Raw genomic sequence first — 19,097 nt, 5'->3', positions numbered from 1 at the left:
GCTTCCGCTGCGTCTGGACAAGGTTTGAGAATTTGTGTGTAGTTCAACATAGGCCTATATTACGTTTCGAGAAAAGGCCAACGGAAAACAGATGAGGTCCTATTAATATCCAAGCGGTCTGTTTTACAGAAACTTTTTCTATCAGATAGCCTACGGCAAAACGTCAATGCAAAAGTTGAACATTCTGCCATCACCTCCGAAGACATTGGATCAAGTTCACCACACTGGGCCTTGGCCTAATTCTAATACTTCCGAAGTGTACTAGCAAATAAGGGGCATTATTGTCACCATAAAAGTTGAATGATGGGAGTTTTTCAGGCAGAGTATAACGCTGGGTTGCAGGCATTGGGTTATTGATGCTGTGTTATTGAGATATGACCCAGATCAGAAGACTGGAGGCGTGGCTTAATACGGGCGTGGCTTTCAAACAGATATTTTTTGGGCCACCCCCGTGTGAGTAGATAACTTGTGATAAACTGGACAAGACAAGTTAAGAGTCCTGACACTTTTATAGCTTCAATGAGGCTTTCACCAGTGTATGAGTTCCTCAAGAGCCTATGACATCTCAATGTTGGGATGAATAACACCATATCCCAGGATATGTAAGTAATACGTTTCTGAATTTAAATAAGAATAACACCATATCCCAACATTATAATAACATTCAGATTTTTATTTAAGAATATGTAATGTGCAAATATATTCAAGGAACATTTTCATTTTCTAGTGTACGTTAAACTTGAGGAACAGGAATGACATTTGGCCAACAATGACAGCTACACCCCTAATAGGCCACACTTCCTGAAAATGGAAAAAAAGACCCAGCTACTGGGGTCAACCCAACTGATGGTTAAATTAACCCATGTTTGGGTTACTCCAACATGTTGGGTGATTCACACAACCCATCTGGCTAAGTCAACAAAAAAATAAAAATAAAATAAAAACAATTTTTTAGTGCAGTTTCAGGACGAGTCTGATTTTATGGCGTGAGCCAAGTTTAGAAAATGGCGCACGCAGATATTTTGTGTGAAATTTTTACACAATGGTTATAAAAAGAGGGAACATTGCTTCGGAGAGGTTATTATCTTGGCCAGGATCAGAGATGGGAGGAGGTCTGAGTCATCACTATGTCGTTACATCACATACAGGTATGGTAGGGCTTGGGGTGTAGCACTAGGCCAGGGGCCCACTGGGGTCATGACCTGTGGGGGGTATAGTGCCAGTTCAGGCAAGGGTCCCAACTGACAATTCAAACGGGCCATTGGCTGAGCCAGTACAGATCATAAGGAGGAGGATCTACCAGCCCACCAGGTCATATCAATCAATCAATCGTTCACTTTAAGACATTCGAAAGAAAGTCAACTTTATTTTACAGCTGGGGTTCAATAAGACAGTACATAGCGGAGGTGTCACTATCCAGATGAATCAATTATTGATATCAACCAAAGACTGGGCCTCTGAACCCCCTCATATTACAAGGTATGGGAGGGTACGCAGAGGGAGAGGGTATTAGATCACAACATCAAGGCATCGAGAAGGGTGATGAAGAGGAAGGATGATGAAGAGGGGGAAAAAGAGCAAGTCGAGTTAGATCAGAACGTCATGGAGACAGGAAAGAGAGATTTAGAGTGAGGAGAGCGAGGAGGAGAGAGATAAGGAGAGCGAGAAGGAGAGCGAGATCAGAACATCATGGCGTCCAGTCCGTCCTCCATGAACTTCTTGTAGATGGCCATGAACCTGGCGGTGAAAGCCTCTAGGTGGTAGATGGCCTTATTGCCCTGCTGCAGTCGGTGTTCGTAGTGGGCTGCCATGTGAGTCACCTCTGCCTTCAGCTGGCCGTCACAGTTACCTAGCAGCTCTGTTACCAGGCCCTACACACAGACACAGTACCTTAACACACCACACAGTTACATAGCAGCTCTGTTACCAGGCCCTACACACAGACACAGTACCTTAACACACCACACAGTTACCTAGCAGCTCTGTTACCAGGCCCTACACACAGACACAGTACCTTAACACACCACACAGTTACCTAGCAGCTCTGTTACCAGGCCCTACACACAGACACAGTACCTTAACACACCACACAGTTACCTAGCAGCTCTGTTACCAGGCCCTACACACAGACACAGTACCTTAACACACCACACAGTTACCTAGCAGCTCTGTTACCAGGCCCTACACACAGACACAGTACCTTAACACACCACACAGTTACCTAGCAGCTCTGTTACCAGGCCCTACACACAGACACAGTACCTTAACACACCACACAGTTACCTAGCAGCTCTGTTACCAGGCCCTACACACAGACACAGTACCTTAACACACCACACAGTTACCTAGCAGCTCTGTTACCAGGCCCTACACACAGACACAGTACCTTAACACACCACACAGTTACCTAGCAGCTCTGTTACCAGGCCCTACACACAGACACAGTACCTTAACACACCACACAGTTACCTAGCAGCTCTGTTACCAGGCCCTACACACAGACACAGTACCTTAACACACCACACAGTTACCTAGCAGCTCTGTTACCAGGCCCTACACACAGACACAGTACCTTAACACACCACACAGTTACCTAGCAGCTCTGTTACCAGGCCCTACACACAGACACAGTACCTTAACACACCACACAGTTACCTAGCAGCTCTGTTACCAGGCCCTACACACAGACACAGTACCTTAACACACCACACAGTTACCTAGCAGCTCTGTTACCAGGCCCTACACACAGACACAGTACCTTAACACACCACACAGTTACCTAGCAGCTCTGTTACCAGGCCCTACACACAGACACAGTACCTTAACACACCACACAGTTACCTAGCAGCTCTGTTACCAGGCCCTACACACAGACACAGTACCTTAACACACCACACAGTTACCTAGCAGCTCTGTTACCAGGCCCTACACACAGACAGTACCTTAACACACCACACAGTTACCTAGCAGCTCTGTTACCAGGCCCTACACACAGACACAGTACCTTAACACATCAGCATACACCCCCCCCCCCCCCCCATAGTTGGTGCTCAGTATTTGTGAGGTGTACCTTCATGATGATCTCAGGAGGAATGCAGTGAGTCAGCAACTCATACAGTCTCCCCCTCACCTCTAACAACCTGGGAGAGGGAGGTAGGGGAGAGAGGTAGGGGAGAGAGGGGTGGGGGGGGGGGAGTCAGAGAAAAACCTTTTACTACAGAAACCATTTTAAATTAGGGATGTTTGTTCAATGTATTTTAATTCCAGTCCTCCTCTATCCTCACCTCTGAGGACTCTGCTGACTGACGATGGCGTTAGCCGTCTCTCTCAGGTAAACCTCCCAGTCGGTCTCTGGGATGTCCTGGTCTGCTGAGAACGGGTACCTGGAGAACAGGGGTCAAAGGTTCTCAAAACGGCAACTGATGAGGTGATCGCTATGCGACAGTGCCCGTTTTAAAATCAGTGGTGGCACACCTGGGAAAATGTAGGTACTGTGAGTCTCTATGGATACCAGCATCTGTTACATGGCTATTAGATAGAAAAGTTCAAACATTATGGACTGTTGGAGCATCACACACAGCGTCACACACAGCGACACACACAGCATCACACACAGCGTCACACACAGCGACACACACAGCGTCACACACAGCGACACACACAGCGACAGACTTACTGTTGGAGCATCACACACAGCGTCACACACAGCGACACACACAGCATCACACACAGCGTCACACACAGCGACACACACAGCATCACACACAGCGTCACACACAGCGACACACACAGCGTCTCACACAGCGTCTCACACAGCGACAGACTTACTGTTGGAGCATCACACACAGCGACAGACTTACTGTTGGAGCATCACACACAGCGTCACACAGCGACAGACTTACTGTTGGAGCATCACACATAGCGACAGACTTACTGTTGGAGCATCACACACAGCATCACACACAGCGACAGACTTACTGTTGGAGCATCACACACAGCGACAGACTTACTGTTGGAGCATCACACACAGCATCACACAGCGACAGACTTACTGTTGGAGCATCACACACAGCGACAGACTTACTGTTGGAGCATCACACACAGCATCACACAGCGACAGACTTACTGTTGGAGCATCACACATAGCGACAGACTTACTGTTGGAGCATCACACACAGCATCACACAGCGACAGACTTACTGTTGGAGCATCACACATAGCGACAGACTTACTGTTGGAGCATCACACACAGCATCACACAGCGACAGACTTACTGTTGGAGCATCACACACAGCGTCTCACACAGCGACAGACTTACTGTTGGAGCATCACACACAGCGACAGACTTACTGTTGGAGCATCACACACAGCGTCTCACACAGCGACAGACTTACTGTTGGAGCATCACACACAGCGACAGACTTACTGTTGGAGCATCACACACAGCGTCTCACACAGCGACAGACTTACTGTTGGAGCATCACACACAGCGACAGACTTACTGTTGGAGCATCACACAGCGACAGACTTACTGTTGGAGCATCACACACAGCGTCTCACACAGCGACAGACTTACTGTTGGAGCATCACACAGCGACAGACTTACTGTTGGAGCATCACACAGCGACAGACTTACTGTTGGAGCATCACACAGCGACAGACTTACTGTTGGAGCATCACACACAGCGTCTCACACAGCGACAGACTTACTGTTGGAGCATCACACACAGCGACAGACTTACTGTTGGAGCATCACACACAGCGTCTCACACAGCGACAGACTTACTGTTGGAGCATCACACACAGCGACAGACTTACTGTTGGAGCATCACACACAGCGTCTCACACAGCGACAGACTTACTGTTGGAGCATCACACACAGCGTCTCACACAGCGACAGAGTTACTGATGGAGCATCACACACAGCGACAGACTTACTGTTGGAGCATCACACAGCGACAGACTTACTGTTGGAGCATCACACAGCGACAGACTTACTGTTGGAGCATCACACACAGCGTCTCACACAGCGACAGACTTACTGTTGGAGCATCACACACAGCGTCTCACACAGCGACAGAGTTACTGATGGAGCATCACACACAGCGTCTCACACAGCGACAGACTTACTGTTGGAGCATCACACACAGCGTCTCACACAGCGACAGACTTACTGTTGGAGCATCACACACAGCGTCTCACACAGCGACAGAGTTACTGATGGAGCATCACACACAGCGTCACACACAGCATCAGACTTACTGTTGGAGCATCACACAGCATCACACAGCGACAGACTTACTGTTGGAGCATCACACACAGCGTCACACACAGCGACAGACTTACTGTTGCACTCTGCAGGCCTCACACAGCATCAGACTTACTGTTGCACTCTGCAGGCCTCACACATCAGCAGTGCTTTGCGGAGGTTGCGTCCAGACTTCTCTGATATCTGTTTGGCCAACTCAGCGGGGAGAAGCAGACCCTCCTTCCTACACACTGTAGACAGAACATTACACACCTGAGAGAGAGGAGAGGAGAGAGAGAGGAGAGAGAGAGGAGAGAGAGAGGAGAGAGAGAGACAGAGAGAGAGGAGAGAAAGATGACAGAAGGTGAGAATTCAAAGATTCACATTTGAGAGAATGATGTAGTTGAAATAATGTACTGTGCACTCACTAAACATCCATCCCTCATCCCCCCCCACTCCCTCCTTCCATCCCTACCTCCTCTGTACTGGGCAGGGGCACCCTGATGGCCAGACACCTGCTCCTGATTGGTCCAATGACTTTGGAGGTGGAGTTACAGCAGAGGATGAGCCGGCAGGTGGACATGTACTTCTCCATGGTACGACGCAATGCATGCTGGGCATCCTTAGTGAGGCGGTCCACCTCTGTCAACAGGACAACTAAGAGAGAGAGAGACAGAGTCAGACAGAGAGAGACACAGAGACACACAGATAGAGAGAGAGAGAGAAAGAGAGAGGGGTTGTTTTATTAAAATGGTGTCAGAATGTGAAAATCCTAACAGAGCAGTCAGTACGCGGCATGTGTGTGTCTGACCTTTGAACTCCCTCTGGGTGCTGGTCTGGATCTGTTGAGACTGGGCCATAGTCTTGATCAGTTCCTGGATAACCACACGGTCGCTGTTACCAGCATCACTGTTAAAATGAGAGATGTTCAATATGACCCGCGGTCACTGAGAACACAGATGTACAGTATATGGTCAAATGGACCACACACACACACAGTTCCTAAAAAACACACGGTCACTGTTAGCAGCAACACTCAGATGAGGAAAATCTCTCCAACTCAGATCGTTGAGTCCTGGCTGTGGTGTTGATGTTACCAATACTACTTCCTGTTTACCTTGGGTTGACCTCCAGGTGGTAGTTACTGGTTATGGTGTTGTTACCAACACTACTTCCTGTTTACCTTGGGTTGACCTCCAGGTGGTAGTTACTGGCTATGGTGTTGATGTTACCAATACTACTTCCTGTTTACCTTGGGTTGACTTCCAGGTGGTAGTTACTGGCTATGGTGTTGATGTTACCAATACTACTTCCCGTTTACCTTGGGTTGACTTCCAGGTGGTTGTTACTGGATATGGTGTTGATGTTACCAATACTACTTCCTGTTTACCTTGGATTGACCTCCAGGTTGTAGTTACTGGCTATGGTGTTGATGTTACCAATACTACTTCCTGTTTACCTAGGGTTGACCTCCAGGTTGTAGTTACTGGCTATGGTGTTGATGTTACCAATACTACTTCCTGTTTACCTTGGGTTGACCTCCAGGTGGTAGTTACTGGCTATGGTGTTGATGTTACCAATACTACTCCTGTTTACCTTGGGTTGACCTCCAGGTGGTAGTTACTGGCTATGGTGTTGATGTTACCAATACTACTTCCTGTTTACCTTGGGTTGACCTCCAGGTGGTAGTTACTGGCTATGGTGTTGATGTTACCAATACTACTTCCTGTTTACCTAGGGTTGACCTCCAGGTTGTAGTTACTGGCTATGGTGTTGATGGTACCAATACTACTTCCTGTTTACCTTGGGTTGACCTCCAGGTGGTAGTTACTGGCTATGGTGTTGATGTTACCAATACTACTTCCTGTTTACCTTGGGTTGACCTCCAGGTGGTAGTTACTGGCTATGGTGTTGATGTTACCAATACTACTTCCTGTTTACCTAGGGTTGACCTCCAGGTTGTAGTTACTGGCTATGGTGTTGATGTTACCAATACTACTTCCTGTTTACCTTGGGTTGACCTCCAGGTTGTAGTTACTGGCTATGGTGTTGATGTTACCAATACTACTTCCTGTTTACCTTGGGTTGACCTCCAGGTGGTAGTTACTGGCTATGGTGTTGATGTTACCAATACTACTTCCTGTTTACCTTGGGTTGACCTCCAGGTGGTAGTTACTGGCTATGGTGTTGATCTCAATCTTCTTCTTAGAGGGAGCCTGCACAGAGAAGAGGAAACGTACGTAGAATGAATTAGATCGTGAATCAGATGGAAGTATTGAGGTGTGTATGTCTCTGTGATGGTCTTCTCTGCGTAGTTTCTCCACCTTGGCTCTGTGTGTGTGTATGTGTGTGTGTGTGTGTGTGTGTGTGTGTGTTAGGGTTGGGCGATATTACATTAGCATGTATCTAACATGGACACCAGGGACTGGTCAGTAAGCTGTATCTAACATGGAGGCCAGGGACTGGTCAGTATCTAACATGGAGACCAGGGACTGGTCAGTATCTAACATGGAGACCAGGGACTGGTCAGTAAGCTGTATCTAACATGGAGGCCAGGGACTGGTCAGTAAGCTGTATCTAACATGGAGACCAGGGACTGGTCAGTAAGCTGTATCTAACATGGAGGCCAGGGACTGGTCAGTAAGCTGTATCTAACATGGAGACCAGGGACTGGTCAGTAAGCTGTATCTAACATGGAGGCCAGGGACTGGTCAGTAAGCTGTATCTAACATGGAGACCAGGGACTGGTCAGTAAGCTGTATCTAACATGGAGGCCAGGGACTGGTCAGTAAGCTGTATCTAACATGGAGACCAGGGACTGGTCAGTAAGCTGTATCTAACATGGAGACCAGGGACTGGTCAGTATCTAACATGGAGGCCAGGGACTGGACAGTAAGCTGTATCTAACATGGAGACCAGGGACTGGTCAGTAAGCTGTATCTAACATGGAGACCAGGGACTGGTCAGTAAGCTGTATCTAACATGGAGACCAGGGACTGGTTAGTAAGCTGTATCTAACATGGAGACCAGGGACTGGTCAGTAAGCTGTATCTAACATGGAGACCAGGGACTGGTCAGTAAGCTGTATCTAACATGGAGACCAGGGACTGGTCAGTAAGCTGTATCTAACATGGAGGCCAGGGACTGGTCAGTAAGCTGTATCTAACATGGAGACCAGGGACTGGTCAGTAAGCTGTATCTAACATGGAGACCAGGGACTGGTCAGTAAGCTGTATCTAACATGGAGGCCAGGGACTGGTCAGTAAGCTGTATCTAACATGGAGACCAGGGACCGGTCAGTAAGCTGTATCTAACATGGAGGCCAGGGACTGGTCAGTAAGCTGTATCTAACATGGAGGCCAGGGACTGGTCAGTATCTAACATGGAGGCCAGGGACTGGACAGTAAGCTGTATCTAACATGGAGGCCAGGGACTGGTCAGTAAGCTGTATCTAACATGGAGACCAGGGACTGGTCAGTATCTAACATGGACACCAGGGACTGGTCAGTAAGCTGTATCTAACATGGAGACCAGGGACTGGTCAGTAAGCTGTATCTAACATGGAGACCAGGGACTGGTCAGTAAGCTGTATCTAACATGGAGGCCAGGGACTGGTCAGTAAGCTGTATCTAACATGGAGGCCAGGGACTGGTCAGTAAGCTGTATCTAACATGGAGACCAGGGACTGGTCAGTAAGCTGTATCTAACATGGAGACCAGGGACTGGTCAGTAAGCTGTATCTAACATGGAGGCCAGGGACTGGTCAGTAAGCTGTATCTAACATGGAGGCCAGGGACTGGTCAGTAAGCTGTATCTAACATGGAGACCAGGGACTGGTCAGTAAGCTGTATCTAACATGGAGACCAGGGACTGGTCAGTAAGCTGTATCTAACATGGAGGCTAGGGACTGGTCAGTAAGCTGTATCTAACATGGAGACCAGGGACTGGTCAGTAAGCTGTATCTAACATGGAGACCAGGGACTGGTCAGTATCTAACATGTAGGCCAGGGACTGGACAGTAAGCTGTATCTAACATGGAGACCAGGGACTGGTCAGTAAGCTGTATGTAACATGGAGACCAGGGACTGGTCAGTAAGCTGTATCTAACATGGAGACCAGGGACTGGTCAGTATCTAACATGGAGGCCAGGGACTGGTCAGTAAGCTGTATCTAACATGGAGGCCAGGGACTGGTCAGTATCTAACATGGAGACCAGGGACTGGTCAGTAAGCTGTATCTAACATGGAGACCAGGGACTGGTCAGTAAGCTGTATCTAACATGGAGGCTAGGGACTGGTCAGTAAGCTGTATCTAACATGGAGACCAGGGACTGGTCAGTAAGCTGTATCTAACATGGAGACCAGGGACTGGTCAGTATCTAACATGGAGGCCAGGGACTGGTCAGTAAGCTGTATCTAACATGGCCAGGGACTGGTCAGTAAGCTGTATCTATCATGGAGACCAAGGACTGGTCAATAAGCTGTATCTAACATGGAGGCCAGGGACTGGTCGGTATCTAACATGGAGGCCAGGGACTGGACAGTAAGCTGTATCTAACATGGAGACCAGGGACTGGTCAGTAAGCTGTATCTAACATGGAGACCAGGGACCGGTCAGTAAGCTGTATCTAACATGGAGGCCAGGGACTGGTCGGTATCTAACATGGAGGCCAGGGACTGGTCAGTAAGTTGTATCTAACATGGAGACCAGGGACTGGTCAGTAAGCTGTATCTAACATGGAGACCAGGGACTGGTCAGTAAGCTGTATCTAACATGGAGACCAGGGACTGGTCAGTAAGCTGTATCTAACATGGAGGCCAGGGACTGGTCGGTATCTAACATGGAGGCCAGGGACTGGACAGTAAGCTGTATCTAACATGGAGACCAGGGACTGGTCAGTAAGCTGTATCTAACATGGAGACAAGGGACCGGTCAGTAAGCTGTATCTAACATGGAGGCCAGGGACTGGTCGGTATCTAACATGGAGGCCAGGGACTGGTCAGTAAGTTGTATCTAACATGGAGACCAGGGACTGGTCAGTAAGCTGTATCTAACATGGAGACCAGGGACTGGTCAGTAAGCTGTATCTAACATGGAGACCAGGGACTGGTCAGTAAGCTGTATCTAACATGGAGACCAGGGACTGGTCAGTAAGCTGTATCTAACATGGAGACCAGGGACTGGTCAGTAAGCTGTATCTAACATGGAGGCCAGGGACTGGTCGGTATCTAACATGGAGGCCAGGGACTGGTCAGTAAGTTGTATCTAACATGGAGACCAGGGACTGGTCAGTAAGCTGTATCTAACATGGAGACCAGGGACTGGTCAGTAAGCTGTATCTAACATGGAGACCAGGGACTGGTCAGTAAGCTGTATCTAACATGGAGACCAGGGACTGGTCAGTAAGCTGTATCTAACATGGAGACCAGGGACTGGTCAGTAAGCTGTATCTAACATGGAGGCCAGGGACTGGTCGGTATCTAACATGGAGGCCAGGGACTGGTCAGTAAGCTGTATCTAACATGGAGACCAGGGACCGGTCAGTAAGCTGTATCTAACATGGAGGCCAGGGACTGGTCAGTAAGTTGTATCTAACATGGAGACCAGGGACTGGTCAGTAAGTTGTATCTAACATGGAGACCAGGGACTGGTCAGTAAGCTGTATCTAACATGGAGACCAGGGACTGGTCAGTAAGCTGTATCTAACATGGAGACCAGGGACTGGTCAGTAAGCTGTATCTAACATGGAGACCAGGGACCGGTCAGTAAGCTGTATCTAACATGGAGACCAGGGACCGGTCAGTAAGCTGTATCTAACATGGAGGCCAGGGACCGGTCAGTAAGCTGTATCTAACATGGAGGCCAGGGACCGGTCAGTAAGCTGTATCTAACATGGAGACCAGGGACTGGTCAGTAAGCTGTATCTAACATGGAGACCAGGGACTGGTCAGTAAGCTGTATGTAACATGGAGACCAGGGACTGGTCAGTAAGCTGTATCTAACATGGAGACCAGGGACTGGTCAGTAAGCTGTATCTAACATGGAGACCAGGGACTGGTCAGTAAGCTGTATCTAACATGGAGACCAGGGACTGGTCAGTAAGCTGTATGTAACATGGAGACCAGGGACTGGTCAGTAAGCTGTATCTAACATGGAGACCAGGGACTGGTCAGTAAGCTGTATGTAACATGGAGACCAGGGACTGGTCAGTAAGCTGTATCTAACATGGAGACCAGGGACTGGTCAGTAAGCTGTATCTAACATGGAGACCAGGGACTGGTCAGTAAGCTGTATCTAACATGGAGACCAGGGACTGGTCAGTAAGCTGTATGTAACATGGAGACCAGGGACTGGTCAGTAAGCTGTATCTAACATGGAGACCAGCAGCCGACAGCCAAACAGGGACAGGCAGATACTTTTATAGCAAGAATCAACATAACGCATTTAACTGTTGATCAAATAATGTTTCTAGAACAATCTACAGGAACGTTGTGTAGCAAAAATCACAGAAAATGTAGACGGCAATGGCAGTGTTGGTCATTTTGCGTTTATATCATTCCATAGTCGTCATTTTAGCCAGACTGGTCTCAGGCTAGACGTAACATAGTAAACGTAAATCAGGGACACCCATTTGTATGTTGTTTTCTATGGTCACGTTAAACAGAAGATTAGTTTTGGCAAAAAACGAAAGGAGGGTGGCTGGTTGTTCGGGGTAGATAGGTGGGCTTATAGCGCGACCGTCTAGCAACCAGAAGGTTCGAATCTCATCAAGGACAACTTTAGCTAATTGGCAAGTACAAGATACTTTTTAGCATGTTAGCAAAACCTTCCCCAAACCTTCAATCTAACTCCTAAACATAACCCCTTAGCTTAGCTAACATTAGCCACAACAAATTGTAATTGTGACATACACTACGTGGCCAAAAGTACGTTGCTGACAGGTGTATCAAATCGAGCACACAGCCATGCAATCTCCATAGACAAACATTGGCAGTAGAATGGCCTTACTGAAGAGCTCAGTGACTTTCAACGTGGCACCGTCATAGGATGCCACCTTTCCAACAAGTCCGTTCATCAAATGCCTGCCCTAATAGAGCTGCCCCCGGTCAACTGTAAGGGCTGTTATTGTGAAGTGGAAACGTCTAGGAGCAACAACGGCTCAGCCGTGAAGTGGCAGGCCACACAAGCTCACGGAACAGGACCGGCGAGTGCTGAAGCGCGTAAAGAATTGTCTGATATGCCAAGTGCCAAGCGTCGGCTGGAGGGGTGTAAAGCTTGGCGCCATTGGACTCTGGAGGAGTGGAAACACGTTCTCTGGAGTGATGAATCACACTTCACCATCTGGCAGCCTGACGGATGAATCTGGGTTTGGCGGATGCCAGGAGAACGCTACCTGCCCCAATGCATTGTGACAACTGTAAGTGTTGATGGAGGGGGAATAATGTTCTGGGGCTGTTTTTAAAGGTTCAGACTAGGTCCCTTAGGCTTGTCCACATACTTCACGTAGTTTCATGGTTCGGGCCCCTTAGTTCCAGTGAACAGAAATCTTAACGGTACAGTGATATTCTAGATGATTCTGTGATTCCAACTTTGTGACAACAGTTTGGGGAAGGCCCGTTCCTGTTTCAGCATGACAACGCCCCCGTTTACAAAGCGAGGCCCATTCAAATTCGTAACATATTATACGAACTAGATGGACAGCCACAACTGAATACATACCATATGAAACAGATCATACTAAATGGAGTGTCCTGGTTTACATGTACTATGTTACGTCTACTCCTGAGTCCAGGTTGTTCAGGTGGAGTTTATTTTCTTTGGGGGGGGGGGGGGGTTGGCCAATAGGGGGCGATATCATCATATATCACCATGTCTACATGGTACATTATCACGACAGGACAAAGGCTGACATCACCCAACCCTAGTGTGTGTGTGTGTCTGACTCCCTCTCCTCACCGTGATGGGGAGTGTGTGTGTGTGTGACCCTCTCCTCACCATGATAGGGAGTGTGTGTGTGTGTGTGTGACCCTCTCCTCACCGTGATAGGGAGTGTGTGTGTGTGACCCTCTCCTCACCGTGATAGGGAGTGTGTGTGTGTGTGTGTGACCCTCTCCTCACCGTGATAGGGAGTGTGTGTGTGTGTGACCCTCTCCTCACCGTGATTGGGAGTTTGTGTGTGTGTGTGTGTGTGTGTGTGTGACCCTCTCCTCACCGTGATAGGGAGTGTGTGTGTGTGTGTGTGTGGCCCTCTCCTCACTGTGATAGGGAGTGTGTGTGTGTGTGGCCCTCTCCTCACTGTGATAGGGAGTGTGTGTGTGTGTGTGACCCTCTCCTCACCGAGTGTGTGTGTGTGTGTGTGTGTGTGTGTGTGTGACCCTCTCCTCACCGAGTGTGTGTGTGTGTGTGTGTGTGTGTGTGTGTGTGTGTGTGTGTGTGTGTGACCCTCTCCTCACTGTAACGGTCTGGTGTTCTATGTGTAGTTTCTCCACTCCGGCTCCGTACAGTTCTCTCAGCAGACACATGATACGAGTCTTCTTCCCTGCTCCAGACGGCCCGTACACCAACAGATGAGGGAAGTCCCCACACTGGACCTGGAGAACACACACACACACACACACACACACACACGTTATAGAAGACAGCCCAGTACACCAACAGATGAGGAAGCAGCCTAGCGGTCAGGAGCGTCGGGCCAGTAGCCTAGCGGTCAGGAGCGGTTGGACCAGTAGTCTAGCGGTCAGGAGCATCGGGCCAGTAGCCTAGCGGTCAGGAGCGTCGGGCCAGTAGCCTAGCGGTCAGGAGCGTCGGGCCAGTAGCCTAGCGGTCAGGAGCGTCGGGCCAGTAGCCTAGCGGTCAGGAGCGTCGGGCCAGTAGCCTAGCGGTCAGGAGCGTCGGGCCAGTAGCCTAGTGGTCAGGAGCGTCGGGCCAGTAGCCTAGTGGTCAGGAGAGTCGGGCCAGTAGCCTAGTGGTCAGGAGCGTCGGGCCAGTAGCCTAGTGGCCAGGAGCGTCGGGCCAGTAGCCTAGTGGCCAGGAGCGTCGGGCCAGTAGCCTAGTGGTCAGGAGCGTCGGGCCAGTAGTCTAGTGGTCAGGAGCGTCGGGCCAGTAGCCTAGTGGTCAGGAGCGTCGGGCCAGTAGCCTAGTGGTCAGGAGCGTCGGGCCAGTAGTCTAGCGGGCCAGTAACCTAGGGGTCAGGAGCGTCGGGCCAGTAGTCTAGCGGTCAGGAGCGTCGGGCCAGTAGCCTAGTGGTCAGGAGCGTCGGGCCAGTAGCCTAGTGGTCAGGAGCGTCGGGCCAGTAGCCTAGTGGTCAGGAGCGTCGGGCCAGTAGCCTAGCGGTCAGGAGCGTCGGGCCGGTAGCCTAGTGGTCAGGAGCGTCGGGCCGGTAGCCTAGTGGTCAGGAGCGTCGGGCCAGTAGTCTAGTGGTCAGGAGCGTCGGGCCAGTAGCCTAGTGGTCAGGAGCGTCGGGCCAGTAGCCTAGTGGTCAGGAGCGTCGGGCCAGTAGCCTAGTGGTCAGGAGCGTCGGGCCAGTAGTCTAGCGGGCCAGTAACCTAGTGGTCAGGAGCGTCGGGCCAGTAGTCTAGCGGTCAGGAGCGTCGGGCCAGTAGCCTAGTGGTCAGGAGCGTCGGGCCAGTAGCCTAGCGGTCAGGAGCGTCGGGCCAGTAGCCTAGTGGTCAGGAGCGTCGGGCCAGTAGCCTAGTGGTCAGGAGCGTCGGGCCAGTAGCCTAGTGGTCAGGAGCGTCGGGCCAGTAGCCTAGTGGTCAGGAGCGTCGGGCCAGTAGCCTAGTGGTCAGGAGCGTCGGGCCAGTAGCCTAGTGGTCAGGAGCGTCGGGCCAGTAGCCTAGTGGTCAGGAGCGTCGGGCCAGTAGTCTAGCGGGCCAGTAACCTAGTGGTCAGGAGCGTCGGGCCAGTAGCCTAGTGGTCAGGAGCGTCGGGCCAGTAGTCTAGTGGTCAGTAGCGTCGGGCCAGTAGCCTAGTGGTCAGGAGCGTCGGGCCAGTAGCCTAGTGGTCAGGAGCGTCGGGCCAGTAGTCTAGCGGGCCAGTAACCTAGTGGTCAGGAGCGTCGGGCCAGTAGTCTAGCGGTCAGGAGCGTCGGGCCAGTAGCCTAGTGGTCAGGAGCGTCGGGCCAGTAGCCTAGTGGTCAGGAGCGTCGGGCCAGTAGCCTAGTGGTCAGGAGCGTCGGGCCAGTAGCCTAGTGGTCAGGAGAGTCGGGCCAGTAGCCTAGTGGTCAGGAGCGTCGGGCCAGTAGCCTAGTGGCCAGGAGCGTCGGGCCAGTAGCCTAGTGGTCAGGAGCGTCGGGCCAGTAGCCTAGTGGTCAGGAGCGTCGGGCCAGTAGCCTAGTGGTCAGGAGCGTCGGGCCAGTAGCCTAGTGGTCAGGAGCGTCGGGCCAGTAGCCTAGTGGTCAGGAGCGTCGGGCCAGTAGCCTAGTGGTCAGGAGCGTCGGGCCAGTAGCCTAGTGGTCACGAGCGTCGGGCCAGTAGTCTAGCGGGCCAGTAACCTAGTGGTCAGGAGCGTCGGGCCAGTAGTCTAGCGGTCAGGAGCGTCGGGCCAGTAGTCTAGCGGGCCAGTAACCTAGCGGTCAGGAGCGTCGGGCCAGTAGTCTAGCGGGCCAGTAACCTAGTGGTCAGGAGCGTCGGGCCAGTAGTCTAGCGGTCAGGAGCGTTGGGCCAGTAGTTTAGCGGGCCATTAACCTAAAAGGCCGGTGGTTCAAATCCCGAGCCGACTTGGTGAAAAAAACTATTGATTTGCCCTTGAGCAAGGTACTTAGTCCTAATTTATGCATCGTAGCAATCAATAATGTCTGATCCCTGTAATGTCTGATCCCTCTAATGTCTGATCCCTCTAATGTCTGATCTCTGATCCCTGTAATGTCTGATCTCTGATCCCTGTAATGTCTGATCCCTGTAATGTCTGATCCCTATAATGTCTGATCCCTGTAATGTCTGATCTCTGATCCTTGTAATGTCTGATCCCTGTAATGTCTGATCCCTGTAATGTCTGATCCCTGTAATGTCTGATCCCTATAATGTCTGATCCCTGTAATGTCTGATCTCTGATCCATGTAATGTCTGATCCCTGTAATGTCTGATCTCTGGCTCAGCCCCGACTTTCAGGGGAAGTAGGACCTTGGAATCAACAAATATCCAATTTACACGTGTGTGAAATAGGACAAATGTCAGCCCCCACCTGATTATCTTACTACTATCTAAGTCGCCACACTGGACGTGGAACAGGGTCTTGTTCACTAGGCATCAGACATGGAGGGAGGGACGACCTGGACTTGTCCAGTAAGAAATGTCTGTTCTACTTTACTGTAGAAAAACGTTTTGCTACGATGCGCCCTAATAAAACTAGCCAGCAGATCTGACCCGCTTGCCTACAGCTACATTAGGGGTCGGACTTGCTTCCGGTGTATATTAAAGACACCGTGGAGTTGGCGAGAGATACGGCTCTCCGGGAAAGCGTACCCTCACTCTATCCAGGGATGAGAAATGTCCCCCGATATGTCCCATTATCCGAAACTGTTACACCGAGAAAACTGAACGACTTTTTAATAAAAACCGACCGGAACCGAGGTTAAGCCCCGCCTTCTGGCCCGGTGTTGGGAGACTCTCTGCACGGTGCAGGTTTTTGTTCCAGCGCGGCAGTGATTCATACACAGCCTGTACAGTAACTTAGCTACCCTACTACAGGGTCATGGCTACACGTTGTCAAAAGTTGTAATTTGAGATAATTTCGTTAAATTTTTAGCTAATGTTAAAGACGTACTTAATAACCCTCACTACAGAACAGAGTCATGTTAAATACGTGGCTTGTATATTACCGTATCTGGTTAACAACAACTCTACTGGAAACCTTCTACCTAATGTTAGCTAACTAACTTAGCTGACAAAACTACTGCAACAGTTATGTAGCAAGCTGGTACCATACCAAAGACACGGATGTCTGCTACTACGGTCCCTGAACAGACACCGCCATGTTGATCAACTGCTTTGAATCTTACCAGGTTTTTCAGCTGATTTGCTTGTTCTTTGTGGTAGTCCAGTTTCCCCAGAGAAGTCGGTCTGTATTTGTCCACCCACAAACTCATTTTTATCTAATGTTATTTCACAGTTCTCTAGTCACTGTTTTGTTTGAGTTGCTTCGTGTTGTGTTTTTCTGATTTTAATTCCCGCGAAATATTTTTTCTTTATGGCGCGCAGTGAAATGTCTCTAAAACTACAGAGAGTCAACGAGGGACAAACTTCCTAGTTGGCGTTTTGAAATTACTAAATGCAGCCGCTGCTGCCACCAGGTGGTGACTCGAGGTAATTTCAGGACTGAGTTTGACAAAAACAAGTTGCTTAGATGTAGTTAAAGTTTCTAAACCAAAGGGTCTTCAACAAAAAAGTATTATTATTATTTTTTCATCACAAACTGTCATAAACATAAAGCTCCGGGCTACGAGCCAATCAACGCCACAGGGATCCCGTTTACACGCACGCAGCTCATATTCCGTTGTATAAGTTCTTGGTCGGGGATAAACTGTTTACATGCACCTTGGACATCCCGTTCACCTGTATCCCTGTATCCATAAATAAACAGAATATTCCTTCTTTGAGTTCATATTATGGGTTAAATGGAATAGTAACTGAAATATGGACAGTGACTGTCTGCCTATAACCTCTCACATGTAGTGTACTATAATATTATCTCCAGCAGAATTATGCATTTCTTGCCATAGAATTATACAACAAAATGCTAATTTTGTCTTGGGAACAAGGATCGGAGAAATAGGATTTCTTTCAGCATCTCTTGAGGAATTGTGAATGTGTCATCTTTGACCCTGTTGATGCAAGCAGACAGTAGTTCAACCACATAAAATATGAAATGTGAATGTATCATCTTTGACCCAGTTGATGCAAGCAGACAGTATTTCAACCACATAAAATATGAAATGTGAATGTATCATCTTTGACCCTGTTGATGCAAGCAGACAGTATTTCAACCACATAAAATATGCACCCATGAGGAACTGATTGTTTTCTCAGCTTTTAATTTCCTTAAAACCAGTCAAACTCATGACATTTGGACATTTTGCACAGGGTCAATCTTTCCACTATTTTGGAAGTATTGCGTTTTCTCCCTGGTCCTTAAAAAATACAGAATTAATGCATTAGTAATATATTTAACTCTATCAATGTAAGACATTCTGGTGAGAAATACTTTAGTCTTCTGTGGCAACAAGTTATGACAGACAAGCAAGAGGTGGATAAAGTATCCAATTCTCATACTTGAGTAAACGTAAAGATAACTTGTGCCTTGTTACCTTAATAGAAATTGACTCAAGGCTAGATGCAGATGCAGACACAGGAGGCAGCTGGATGGAGTCTTACAATGTTTATTAAGCCAAAAGGGGAAGGCAAGAGAATGGTTGTGGAGAGTCAAAAGGTCAAAACCAGATCAGAGTCCAGGAGGTACAGAGTGGCAGACAGGCGCGGGGTCAGGACAGGCAGAATGGTCAGGCAGGCAGAGTGGCAGACAGGCTCGTGGTCAGGACAGGCAGAATGGTCAGGCAGGCAGAATGGTCAGGCAGGCAGAGTGGCAGACAGGCTCGTGGTCAGGACAGTCAGAATGGTCAGGCAGGCAGGAGGGTACAGAGTCCAGAAACAGGCAACGGTCAAAACCGGGAGGACTAGAGAAAGCAAAAAGCAGGAGAACAGGAAAAACCCTCTTTGACTTGGAAACATACAAGATGAACTGGCACAGAGAGACAGGAAACACAGGGATAAATACACTGGTACAGAGAGACAGGAAACACAGGGATAAATACACTGGTACAGAGAGACAGGAAACACAGGGATAAATACACTGG

The 19,097-nt window shown here is 49.2% G+C and overlaps 1 protein-coding gene across 1 annotated transcript; it reads right to left on the bottom strand.

The window, feature by feature from the left end:
* Positions 1–1,342: 1,342 nt before the first annotated feature.
* Positions 1,343–17,465, bottom strand: LOC139419383 (replication factor C subunit 3-like). The gene is made up of 9 exons (XM_071169328.1): positions 17,247–17,465; positions 13,702–13,839; positions 7,397–7,464; positions 6,060–6,157; positions 5,724–5,905; positions 5,385–5,521; positions 3,285–3,383; positions 3,071–3,140; positions 1,343–1,871 (listed from the first exon to the last, which is right to left on the bottom strand). The coding sequence occupies exons 1-9, from the start codon at positions 17,331–17,333 to the stop codon at positions 1,680–1,682; spliced, it is 1,071 nt and encodes a 356-aa protein (XP_071025429.1). The 5' UTR covers positions 17,334–17,465; the 3' UTR covers positions 1,343–1,679.
* Between the last annotated feature and the right edge of the window lie 1,632 nt (positions 17,466–19,097).

This window comes from Oncorhynchus clarkii, chromosome 10, assembly GCF_045791955.1.
Source record: "Oncorhynchus clarkii lewisi isolate Uvic-CL-2024 chromosome 10, UVic_Ocla_1.0, whole genome shotgun sequence".
NCBI lineage: Eukaryota > Metazoa > Chordata > Actinopteri > Salmoniformes > Salmonidae > Oncorhynchus > Oncorhynchus clarkii.
This window is presented reverse-complemented; position numbering and strand designations above follow the sequence as displayed.

What these genes read in the sequence shown, in the direction of transcription:
- LOC139419383 (XM_071169328.1), bottom strand. Translation starts at nt 17,333, where the DNA reads ATGAGTTTGTGGGTGGACAAATACAGACCGACTTCTCTGGGGAAACTG. An exon ending in CAAATCAGCTGAAAAACCTG is followed by an intron (nt 13,840 to 17,246) that starts GTAAGATTCAAA and finishes TGTGTTCTCCAG; the next exon opens with GTCCAGTGTGGGGACTTCCC. An exon ending in CACCCAGAGGGAGTTCAAAG is followed by an intron (nt 5,906 to 6,059) that starts GTCAGACACACA and finishes TCTCTCTCTTAG; the next exon opens with TTGTCCTGTTGACAGAGGTG.